This window comes from Spermophilus citellus (genome assembly GCF_964194105.1).
Source record: "Spermophilus citellus genome assembly, chromosome: 8".
In the NCBI taxonomy this organism is placed as follows: domain Eukaryota; kingdom Metazoa; phylum Chordata; class Mammalia; order Rodentia; family Sciuridae; genus Spermophilus; species Spermophilus citellus.
The window spans coordinates 127952355-127965121 of record NC_138189.1 but is presented as its reverse complement, the minus strand read 5'-3'; the positions used below and the strand labels follow the sequence as shown (position 1 = coordinate 127965121).

The window sequence follows — 12767 nt, the reverse complement described above, 5'->3', positions numbered from 1 at the left end:
TTAGTAACAATCAATGCAAGAAAATATCCCCGGAAGTAACAAGATCAAAGAAAAGCAGATGAAAGAACTTTCTCCATGTGTTAGAGAGTGGGTGCATGATAAGTCCTCAGATAATTTCCTGTTTACATTTTTTTTTTCCAACTTTTGGTATGCTTTCCAGTAATACATTTCCATAGCCCAGTTTTTCCAAGAGCGTTTGGAACCTGCAGACCTCTCAGCCCACGCTACTAAAAGCGAATTCACTTTTCCTGGGTTGCAGCCGACTGAAACGTTCTTTTCCACGAACTGCCAAAAAGTTTATGGTTTTCTTAATATGCCCATTAAAGTCGGTCAATTACAGGGACCCACCCATCTCGCAAGAGGCTTAGATCCAGTGAGGACTGGGGCGCGATTTGACGGCTGCAGTGACAGCGAAGTCCACCCTCCACCCCCAGCCCCGCGCGGGACAGTTAATTTTCTCCACTTTGGTAACAGAAAGGATTAGATTTTCTGGGCGTGACCCACCCCTGCAGAGTCCAGTAGCTGCCGGTACCCACAAGCCCTTCCGATCCTCCTTCCCCGCTGGAGGTCGCTTACCCGGGCGGACGGGGACGAGTCCCAGGGCAAAGACCAGGACAGCGCGGGCAGCGGTCATGTCAGCGAGCCTCGGTGCAGTCAGGATGCGGCGCTGCGCCCCGACCTCCCTCCAGCGCGCACATTTCCTGTTTCCTGCTTGTTTGGGTCGGTGCTCACTTGAAGGAGAGGTGTTTGCCTGTTTTTTAGGAAGTGATGTAACTGCAGGAGCCTGTCAGACCAGCAAGGATTGCAAAAGAGATGTTGCTCACCAGCACTGATTCAGTGAGCACCCCTCCCCGGCCCTTCTGAGTCCCAGTTTTCAACTTTTGAAAATGCCCCCTTGGGAACGGTGTCCTGTGGCTTAGATGTCCTTCAGGATCTGGGACTGGGGGACCTGGACCACATGCATTCTGGGTTTGTGATTTTTCCATATCCCGCCTGGGAGTCTTTGGTACTGCCTAGAACCTAGGACAGCTCTGTCCAGTGAAACTGCGCTGGTGGAAATGCAAACCCAGGTCAGTAGTCACCAGCCGCACTGCGCTGCTACTGAGCGCTTGAAATGAGCCTAATGCAAACTGAATTTTTTATTTTAATTTATTTAATATTTTTGTAGTTTTAGATGGACAGCATGGCTTTGTTTTATTTGTTTATTTTTATGTGGTGCTGAGGGTCAAACCCAGTGCCTCACATGTGCAAGGCAAGAACTCTACCACTGAGCTAACGCCCCAGCACTATTTTATTTATTTTTAAATTAATTTAAATGACTCAATTGATTCCATGTTGGAGAGCATAGGCCCAGAGGACAGGGACCATTTCACCATTAGAAAAGTGCCACACAGATTCTCTACCAGTTCATCTCTCTCCCTCCGCTCTCAGGCCCATCTGGAGGCAAGACATGAGGCTACAGGCACGCTCAAGGTTGTATAGTAGAGGGGGTGGAGAGAGAGAAGGGGAGGGGAGGGGAGGGGAGGGGTGAGGGGACAGTGGAGAATGGGATAGACAGCAGAATACATCAGTCACTAGAAAGGCAATTTGTAAATCAATGGAAATGTAACTGATGTGACACAGCAATCTGTATACGGGGTAAAAATGGGAGTTCATAACACACTCGAATCAATCTGTGAAATATGGTATATTAAGAACTATGTAATGTTTTGAACAACCAACAATAAAATAAAAAAAAAAAAAAGGTTGTACTCTGCTCGCTCAAGGTTGTACTCTGCTCGCTCAAGGTAGTACTCTGCTGGCTCAAGGTAGTACTCTGCTGGCTGGGGCTAACCCATCATTCAGAGGATCTACTTCCAGAGGCCAAGATAATGTCGAGCAGGAAAGGGAATCTGCATATCACCCTTCTTCCTTCTTGCATTCACTATAAATTTCTCAGAAGTTGTTCACATCAAGCAAAATGGGACTGGATCAGATTAGAATGAGAATGGAAATCCCACCCCACAGAAACAAAGCAGGAAGCAATGTCTGTTGCATACACTGTAGAGATCAGAGTACGTTCAAGTTTGTTCAAGTTTTTGTTGTTTTAGTTATTGTTTTATGGTAGTGGAGACTGAACCCAATGTGCGTATCTACCACTGTGCTACATCCCCAGCCTTTTTTTTTTTTTTTTTTTTTTTTTTGAGACAGGGTCTCACTAAGTTGCTGAGGCTGTCCTCAAACTTGCAATCCTCCTGCTTCAGCCTCTCAAGTACCTCGGATTACAGACGTGCACCAGTGTGCCCAGCATGTACTAGGTTTTTGTATGCTATCTGAAGTCTTTCTCATGGTTCAGGTTTAGGGCCTAAGCATCACTGACTACAGTCTCCTAATCATGTTTGCTGCTGTGCAGAGAGAAAGGAGTAGGGTCAAGGCCTGGTACTCATCTCACCTATGAACTCTTCCATGCACCATGCAGATTACCATCTGGATTATTCCTTCCTTCCTTCCTTCCTTCCCTCCTCTTTCTTTCTTTTTCTTTTTTCTTTTCCTTCCCTCCCTCCCTCCTCCCCTCCCTCCTGCCCTCCTTTCCTTCCTTCCTTCTTTCTTTCTTTCGCACTGGAATTGAACCCTAGTGCTTACCCACTGAGCCACATCCCTAATCCTTCTTATTTTTTGAGATAGGATCTCAAAAAGTTGCTTAGGGCCTTGCTAAATTGATTTGACTGGCCTTGAATTTGTGATCGTCTTGCCTCAGCCTCCAGAGCCACTGGGATTATAGGTGTGCACCACCACACCTGGAGAGGCACACCCAGAGAGTCACTTTATCTTCAGTGATCTGAATGGTGTAAATGCAGAAGATAACTGGAATTCCTTGGCCAGGGTCACAGCCAAGAACTTTTTCTTTAGTGTATGGCTGTTTTTCAATGTCATAGTCATGTTTATCTTAGTTCTTATCTACAGGAAATAGGTTGGTGATTCATGTAATGATCAGTTTGTTCATGGATTTACAGTATGCATTTAATGTTTTAAATTGGCAATTAAGTGAACTCCTGATAAACTATGCTTTTTTCACTTTAGAAGATAACACAGAACAGCAGAAGGAAATAGAGGAGTTCAAAACTGGATGACTGATTTGAAAACAACAGGGAAGGAACTATTCACTGAACTCTTGAGGAGCATGTGAATACACCACTGGCTTCCAGACCCTCTAGCACTGAGCTCAGGAGGCAGTTACTCCTGCACCAGCAAGCATTTCTCCACACGCGTTCAAGACAGAAGGCCCAGGGCCTGGGAGTTCTTTCCTTTTACCATTTCCAAACCATTAAAGCATTGTTGCTTCAAGGCTTGAGACACGTATTTGGCAAAAGGAAGGTTGCCAACTTTGGGTTCTTCCTTGTTAAAACTACAGCTTGCTGGGGAAGTTTTTGCAGTCGGGTATCTGGGGCTGGACCTCAGCCTGTCTTATTGTGCAGTCCTCCCTCTGAGCCCCAGGGAATGGCCAAACAGCTTGTTGGAGTTTCAACAAGTGTGCTTTGCGTTGCTTCTAAGCAGCACAACCCTAAATCAGTTAGAATGGTATACAAAATAAACTGAAGCCACAGAGAAATCCTGCACGGGCATGTAATTTTCTTTTGACCTCAGTGTTTGCTAAGACCCTTAGCTTGATAAAGCTGATTTTAAGGGAAAGAAAATTACCATCATTGATCAGAAAACGGTAACACCCCAGCGATCTATCTGTTGCAGTTAAAATCACAGGGAGACTGTGTGGCGGGGAAAGGGCTATTTACCTCTGTTTGTTCTAATTTTACCAACCATCAATTTTGGCAAGTGGCTGCTCGACTTCAGATGAAATCCCGAAACACTTGTGGCAGGAAGTCAGAGCCTTGGTGCCACAGGGAGGCACCAGGAGTCTCGGAGCCAGGGACCTGCACAGAGCCAGGGGAAGATCTCCTTGGTGCTTGCCAGTGGCTTCCTGACAGCAGGAAAGGCGTATGGAAATGCTCTGAGGCCTCATCGTGCTCAGGAGGGAGGACAGGGAGAGAAACCAGTTTTAGGGGCATTTATCACTTTATCAGGAGAATGTTTTTACCATCACTGTCCATACTGGCTCAGGGTTGAGCACGCCTGGGTTCAATTCCTGGTACATAAATAAATAAGTAAATAATAAAAGAAAATATCAGGCAGGGTTAAATATTACTCCCAGGGGAGTCCCCAGCTCCTGAGGTAGCATTGAGAGGCAGATAACATATGCAGAAGTGATATGGCTAAGTTTTAATCCACGACTCTGTCATCCGATTCCTTCTCCCTTCGCTCTTGTCCTCTCTGCTCCCCCAGCTCCACCGACCCTAGAGGAGCACACTCAGAAGTCATAGGATCTCACAGCGGATGCGAACTCCCGTCCCTCCATTCCACTTCCCATCGCCAGCGCTGAGCCGTGGGTGCCCACTCCCGCACATGCGCACAGGCAGCTTTCCCTCTCATTCATGCACACTGTGGGAATAAATGAGGATGAGCAAAGGCTGTTTAACTCAGGGCTCGCTCCAGGGTGGGACACAGCTGCCATCACTTGCATTTTGCAGAGACCCAAAGGCAGGCAGGACTCACAGTAGATCCATGGGGAGGCTTCAGCTGGGCCATGACAGTCACCCATCAGCGGGGGACTAGCAACAAGTTTGCCTGTGGGTTCCAGTAACTGTATTTGGCTTCTCTGAAATTAGAAGTGGGGATGGAAATGAGGGAAGCTGTCGGAGAGTGAGCCGATTCCTGCCTTCCAGGATCGGCTTCCTGGGCTGGCTACTGCAGATCACAGGTCCATGTTGGACTTTTTATGTATGAGCTGGCCACTGGCCATGTGTAATGCAGTCACTCCACATCCACCCTCATGCACACTCACTCATAAAATGGGCACACATCCTCCCCCACCCACCCCCACACAGTCTAGGGCTTCTTTCACTGACCAAATGGCAGCTGGTGGTGACCGACAGCCCCTTGGGATTTGATTAACAGGAAGGAGTCCCCTCTGACAAGGTAATGAGAACTCCAGGTGGCACCTGAAAATCATTCTGAAGTCATAGGAAGGAAAGGGGAGGCAGACAAAGGTCCCAGGGACCGAAGGACTGCCCAGAGGGAGCACTGGCATGGCAGGGTGAGAATGAACCCCACAGAGTACAGGAAGCTGCATCTGGGAGAGGGGTGGACAGACATTTCACTGCCTTTCAAGCTGAGCAGCTGAGCCTCCACAGCCAAATTCAGCCCATCTGCGCCCCTGGAGTCTGTCCCCGCCTCCTGGCTGCCCGCCGCCCTCACATATTCTTTAGCTCTTCATTCAGAGAAACTGCTACCAAGTTGGGAGAATCCTAAGGGCTTCCTCCACAGGCCCCAGCCTGCACCTCCTCCATCCTGAGGCCTCCAAGGTATCTGCAGGTGGCCTGCCCCACCACAGAATGGAAAGCATTGTCACTAGGAGCTAAGGTGGCACTAGGCATGAGGTGGCCCTCTGGGCGGGACCTGGGAAGAAACCCAATGTCAGCTCCTGGTTCTTGGTCTCCTCTGGTTGACCGGTCTCCCTGAGGCAGGTGGCTTCAGTGACTTGTTCTCTAGTCTACCCTCAGCATTTAAGATAATGATTAAGAAACAAATGAATAAGTGAATAAAATTCATTTAAGGGCAATTTTTGTTTTGCTGTGTGTGTGTGGTACCAGGGATTGAACCCAGGGCCTCATTCATGCTAACCAAGTGCTGTACCATTGAGCTACCCCACCCTATGGCAGTATTTTTTTAAAGTGGACTTTAGGAGGGGCATCTGCATCAGAGTTATTTGGGAGTCCTTATTAAAATGCAGAGGCCTAGACTCTACCCCAGAACTACTGGGTCAGAATCCCTGAGGCTGAGGCCCAGAACTCTGCATTTTTAATAATACTCAAGTAGATTTTTATACACAATTAAACCTGAAAAATCACCGTTCAAGAGTTGTACTTTTAGCTCCTGGAATAGTATGTTCCTTTTCTCAAAAAGTAAGTGTTATGGTTTGGACATGAGGTGTCCCTCAAAAGCTCCTGTTAACGGAAGACTGTTCAGAAATAGAGTGATAAGATTATGAGAGCTGTAACCTGATTGGTCCATCCTCGTTTGAATGACTGGGTGGTAACTACAGGCAGGTGGGGCATGGCTGGAGGAGGTGGGTCACTGGGGGCGCGCCCTGAAAGGGTGTGCCTTTCCTGCAGACCCTTCCTCCTCCTACCCTCTACTGACCCTGCCAGGAGCTGAGTAGCTTTCCTCTGCTGGGTGCTGTCCCCATGACTTACTGCCTCACCTTGGGCTCAAAGCAATGGAATCTGTACTGAAACCTCTGAAACCACGAGCCCCAAATAAACTTTTCCCCCTTGAAATTGTTCTTGTTAGGTGTTTCAGTCCCAGCAACTCAGAAGCTGACTAAAACAGTAAGAAACACACAGCATGTCACATTTTCACTTTTTGCCTTGGCTTCCAGGGAGCTTGGAACGAACAATAAAGCCTGGCTGTGTAATTTTCACTTGCCCATGTTTCTTCACCACTTCTAGGAACATTTCTTCCCTTGACTGACTCTGACTGGTCTTCAGGACTTAGCTCAGGAGAACTTCTAAGAAGTTCCTTTGCTCCACCCACAGGCTGGGGTGAGTACCCTTGCTCCACTGGGGTCCCACACAGCCCCCATCAGAACACACCAAGACGATCTGGCTGCACCTCTGACCCCCACCCTGACTGCCCAGCCTTACTCATCTGTGGCCTCCCACACCTGTTAAAAGGAACTAAACTTCCTTGTACAGCTGTTTCGGTTTTGATCATATCACACTGCCTCTTCCCCCATAATGCTTTCAAATACTTTTACCAGGGGCTGGGGCTGTAGTTCAGGTGGCAGAGCATTGGCCTAGCACATGTGGGTTTTATCCTGGTTACTGCATACAAATAAACAAATAAAATAAAGGCATGCTGTCCATCTACAACTTCAAAATTTTTAAAAAAAAACTACTTTTGCAAGTAAGACATCCATCATTAGTAAATACATAGTATCTATACCAAAGTCCCCTCCAGAATCATGAAGGCAAACTAGTGATCTCAATGGTTTCTCTGTTGTTTTCTGTTTAATTACACTTTCCAGAATCACAGTTGGTGGCGTCCTGGCCACCTTAACTCTCAAACAACAATACTAGAAAATACAAAGGCCCAGGGGCTTGGAGGATATAGCAAATTATAAAATAATTAGGAGAAAAAATGACCTTTAAACCAGTAGAACAAAAATTTTTAAATGGACAGGTGCAGAATTGTGGGGTTGCTTTTATATTGATCTTTTGCTAATGTAATTATCAGTATCTTTTGCATGAATGACTTAATAAATTCTTGAATCATAAGAAAAAAGAATTAGGAAAAATGGTAGGAGTAACAATTCCAGTGCCAGGGGATACATATGGGTAGTGCGACAAATAAGAGAAACTTGAAAGGACTTTGTATCAGGAGAGAGAGGACAATAGAAAGTGAGAGGTGATTATTTTTTTTATTAAAGTAGGATTGAGGGTGTAGCTCAGTGGTAGGGCATTTGCATAAAAGGTTCTGCATTTAATCCCCAGCACCACACACACAGAAATACATATATTTTTTCATATTATAAACACACGACATTTATAACACAAATATTCAAAATGCACCAAAAGCAATCTGGGTGCAGTGGTACATATCTGTAATCCCCACTACTTGGGAGACTGAGGTGGGAGGATCACAAGTTGGAGGCCAGATTAGCCAACTTCAGGAAACCTTGTTTGAAAACAAAATAAAAAGGACTGGAGATGTAGCTAAGTGGTAAAGAACTTGCCTGATAAGCATGAGGCCCTAGATTGAATACTGAAAAAAAGAAAAAGAAAGCAAACCAAGACCTTTTTATACTTAATCCTTCTAGATTTTTTTCTATATATAATGGCTAGCAGTATTATTCCTGCTTTCTTCCCAGTACTAGCAGCTGGTATTACAATCCTGCTAACACATTCTAGTTAAAAAGTTCACAGGTCACAAAGTCAGGTATGGAGAAATGATAACTTACTCTATTTTTCTATTATGGCATCAATTTTGAATTCCAGTGCTTATTTTCTATTAAAGGTGATTAGTTTTTATTAAGGTGGGTTTGGGGGTGTAACTCAGTAGTAGAGCATTGGCCTAGCATGCAGAAGGTCCTGGGTTAGCAAACCGAATGCAGTCACTTATAGACACCACAGCTGAGTAACTCCCACTTACTCAGATGGACCTCAGTCTTCTCACGCCCCCTCCCCATCCCTGTATGTTCTACAGTTTTCCTCTAGGATTGGCCTTGGGAATGCCAAAGAATTGGCCGGAAGGGTTGTCTCTAAAAGGCAGCTTTGGCCCTTAGATCAAAAGTTAAGTATTAACTCTTGATGGTATTTTTGCATTTTAGTGGTGTCTTCCTTTTTCTAGACCAAATGGTCTAATTTGATGGTGGGCTGAGGTAAGTCCAGGGCCCCTAAATACGTATGATATTTATTGAATTTCTTCTACTATCTTGCCACTTATGGTCACAATAGCTTCAGTAACAATATATAAATTTCTCCCAGGAAAGGACAGATATGGTGAGAGACTGTGGGTTCACCAGACTGAGAATCAAAAGTAAAAGTCCCTGTTATGGTTTGGACCTGAAGCTCCTGTGTTTATGCAGGAATATTAAGAGGTAAAGTGGTTGAGTTTCGAGAGCTGTAGGCATATCAGTCCATCCTAATTTGAATGGACTGACTAGATGGTAACTGTGGGTAGGTGGGACATGGCTGGGGAAGGTGGGTCCCTGGGGTGTGCCCTGGAAGGGTGCATCTTTTCTGAGCCCCTCTCCCCTCACTTTTGAAGCAGCTTTCCTCCATGGCTACCCTTCTGCCATGATGTTCTGGTTCATCTCTGGCCCAGAGCCATGGAGTTGGCCAACCATGGACTGAGACCTCTGAAACTGTGAGTCCAAAATAAAATTTCCTCCTTTAATTTGTTCTTGTTAGGTATTTTATAGTGGTGAAAAGCTGACCAAGGCCGCCCCAGTCTTAGTGAGTCCACTATCGAGTCTCTTGGCCTCATTTGCCCCATCTGTAAAGCAGTGAGGCCGGCTAGATGATCTCTTAGGCACAGAACTCAGATTCTAGGCCTCTTCCTTAGGGGGTAGGTTCATATAACGATTTTCAGAGAGGTAAACCTCAGCTTCTAGAAACACAGACTTGCTACAAACAACCCAGCCAGGTTCTTGAGCCTTCCCGTCTCCTGAGATCAAAAACAGTTCTTTTCTTCTCTGATTTTCTCCATTCAGGTTTGCCACTCCTGAATGAATAACCCTAAGAGACACATCAATCTGCTATTGCTGCACTAATGCTATACAACGAATAATCCTGAACACCTCCATGGCAGACAATCATAGACTAAGAGGTCTAGAAAAGACCAATCTTGAGGGTGTGTCGCAGGTCTGCTGAGGTTTGGCTGTTCTAGGCTGTACTTAGCTGGATCCCAGTCCTCTGATCTTACTGGAATTGGCTTCACATCATGGGGTCCATGTTGGCAGAGCACAGAAGACGAAGATCTCAGGAGCACGACAGAGGCAAGCCAAGGCCTGTGACGATTCTCAGAGGCTTTCCCCACATGGGCCACGCTGTTCTTCCATCCATGTATCTTTGGTCAGAGCAAGTGTTACGTGGCTTGGCCCCACATCAGTAAGACAGGGAAATAAACATTGCCATCTCTGAAGCCCTGGGGAAGGTCATCCTGAAGCCCAGGGAAGAAGTCACTTAACATTGTCTCTCCTGCAGGGACTCCCACTCAGTCCAAGCCAGCAGTTACATACGGCCTGGTCATGCTAGGCCAATGCCACGACAATTGAGGATTGCCGAGTCAGTGCGTGGGTATGTGAGAGCCTGTGTTCACAGAGGTGTCCACTGGAGGGAAAAATAAAGATAGCATTTGGACAATTTAAGTGCTATCTTGTCCTCATGACCTTTAGCGCTTTATATTCTGATGACATAAATTGGACAAGCTCTTTCTGCACTAATTGGCTATATGCTTCCACAAAGCAAAGTGTGTGTCCAAGTTCACTTTATGAATTCTTCTCCTAGAAGCACTGCCTGCAGGACAGCCTAGAACTAGTGAACAAAAGAATTAAAGAAAGAAGCCTGGCACAGTGGCACATGCGGGTAATCCCAGTGGCCTGGGAGGCTGAGGAAGAAGAATCACGAGTTCAAAGCCAGCCTTAGCAATTTAGTGAGGCGCTAAGCAACTCAGTGAGACCCTGTCTCTAAATGAAATGCAAAATAGGGCTGGGGATGTGGTTCAGTGGTCGAGTGCCCCTGAGTTCAATCCCTAGTACCAAAAAAAAAAAAAAAAAAAAAAGAAAGAAAGAAAGAAAGACCTTCATTCAAATGAAATTTTTAAAAAATTATCTTATTTGTACCTGGGCACATGCATTTGTAAATGGTCATAAGTTCCTGAATCAATCACAAATAAAATAATTCTTATATCTCCCTGTCAAGAATTTAATTCTGAACCTGGCCAAGGGGAAACATTCAGTAGAATGAGCCCAATACACACACTCCCTAATTCTCCTCCCCTGGTGTAAAGTTGTTTCTTTCCACTGCGTAAACCTGTCTGTCTTCTCTCCTCAGGGTTCTTTGCAAAACACTTACCTCCTTAAAAAGAAAGAAAGAAAGAAAGAAAAAAGTCAGACACAATAGGATTGAGGCTTGAATGTGGGGTTTGTGTGTGAACACCTGGAGGGGTTGGTCTGGAGGTGTCTGAAGGCTGAGCAGGCTGTCTTCCTTTCCAGCATGCACCACGCTCCTGCAGGGCTTTGGCAATCAATTAAACCTCCTCTTCCACCATCTTTAGGGACTGAGTGTTGTTCTGGCTAGGGACGAAATAAGCAAAGCTTCGTCTTCCCATACAAACATTAGCATGTTGAAAAAGCAATGAGAAAAATTATGCTTGCCAGTGCATAGAAAACAGAGGAATGACACTCACCAGGCATGAAGGTGCATCTCTGGAGAGAGAGATTGAAAGTTGGGTGGGAAAGGGGAAGGGAGGCCAAGGAGAGGAATAAAAACAAAACAAAACAAAACAAACAAACAAAAAAAACCAGTGTTGTCCTTAATGTATTTCTGTACTATTTGGAGGAAAAAAACAAAAACAAACAACAACAACAACAACAAAAACTATGTATTACCTTCTTCTTTTTTGTTTGTTTGTTTGTTTGTTTTGTTTTTGTGGTGGGGGCACTGGGGAGTGAACCCAGGGCCTCCTGTGTGCAAGTGCTCTACCACTGAGCTACATCCCAACCCCTATCTTCTTAATGTTAAAAATCAAACAAAAGGGCCAGGCACACACACACACAAAAAAAAGAAACAAAATCAAACAAAAATGTATGAGGAGAAAAGGAAACTTTCAATTATGGAATGATTTTTCAGGCCTTCAGGTAGTTGGTGGTACCAGCAGTGAAGAGAGAAGGTAACTCAATGAAAAAGCTTGGATTTTTTTTCTTTTTCTTTTCTTTCTTTCTTTCTTTCTTTCTTTTTTTCTTTCTTTCTTTCTTTTTTTTTTTTTTTTTTTGTACTAGAGATTGAACTCAGGAGTGCTTTTCCACTGAGCCGTATTTCCAGCCCTTTTTTCATATTTTATTTAGGGTCTTCTGGGTTGCTTAGGACCTCAATAAATTGCTGAGGCTGGCTTTGAACTCAATCCTCCTGCCTCAGCCTCCCAAGCCACAGAGATTACAGGTGTGTGCCACCACACCTGGCTACAAAGAGCTTGGATTTTTAAGAGAATCTATATTTCCAAATTGCATGTCAAAAGTAGGGTTATCGAATAAGCAGACATGGAAGAGAGACTTTAGAAAAGAGGAAATATTTTTTTGAGTTCAGTGTTAGAACATGAAGCACTGTTGCAGGAGATTTTGTGCACAGAGTCCAGAGAAGCTCCTAAATCCATGCATCAACTGCAAATCCACCTTTATAAAATGTTGGCAGGGGCAGAGAAAGGTATGCCTAATAGGGAATCAAAAGAAGCCTTGCTTATTTAAGGACCAGAAGAGACAGTGGATTGGGTTTTGGAAGGGTGACCAGAGAAAAGCTCTAAAAGCTACAGTAGGCCATGGTTCTCAGCAGGGCATTTGACCTCCAGGGGACGTCTGGTAAGGCCTGGGCACATTTTCAGTTTTCAGGACTTGGTGGTGCTCTACCATTCAGAGGGTAGATACCCTTTCCCACACAGACCAGCTCCTCAGGACAAAGAACTATCCAGCCTGTGTGCAGTGGCACACAACTGTAATCTCAGCCTGAAGTGTCAACAGAAGAATCTCTATGCTAAGCACAAGCAAATAATGACAGTTACTGAGAGGCTAACACTTCCCACTGTGTGTACTTTACAGGAGACAAGATGTTTCCACACCCACCTGCTCCTCAATGATGCCAACCTTGAGGCTGGTGGGCAGATATCTTTATTTCCCAGAGACTGCTGAGGAAGAAGAGGCCTAGTCTAGCCCAAGGGTTCACAGTGTGAAATCCAGGTCATAGGCCCTAGCTCTGTGTTCTGCCAACGGTCCTGCAGAATCCCCACGTGGCACATGGCTGCCATGTTGGACGCCATGTTGGAACTAGATGGTTGGGTGAATGTGGGATCTACTGCAGAAGGTACACTGAGCTAAAGTAGAAAAGTCATAGCTCCAGGGTGTAGCAACTGGAAGAAACTGATGGAAAATTATCCAATTATCAGTAAACAACTAGAGTGTT

The 12767-nt window shown here is 45.3% G+C and overlaps 1 protein-coding gene and 1 long non-coding RNA gene across 4 annotated transcripts in view; one reads left to right on the top strand and one right to left on the bottom strand.

The window, feature by feature from the left end:
• TMEM154 (transmembrane protein 154) overlaps positions 1-697 on the bottom strand; it is a 47377-nt gene extending 46680 nt beyond the window's left edge. For both annotated transcript variants that reach the window (XM_081304306.1, XM_081304305.1), the window contains exon 1: positions 577-697. In XM_081304306.1, coding sequence (XP_081160432.1) covers positions 577-634 — 58 coding nt within the window. In that variant the 5' untranslated portion in view covers positions 635-697. The remainder of the gene's footprint in view (positions 1-576) is intronic.
• Positions 698-934: 237 nt separating this feature from the next.
• LOC308654625 lies at positions 935-3324 on the top strand. 2 transcript variants are annotated; one of them, XR_014023309.1, is made up of 4 exons: positions 957-1070; positions 1432-1473; positions 1809-2054; positions 3061-3324. It is a non-coding gene; the product is annotated as an uncharacterized lncRNA (long non-coding RNA). The 2 variants fall into 2 exon arrangements; XR_014023308.1 differs by lacking the exons at positions 1432-1473; positions 1809-2054 and having other exon boundaries at positions 935-1070.
• Positions 3325-12767: the final 9443 nt, after the last annotated feature.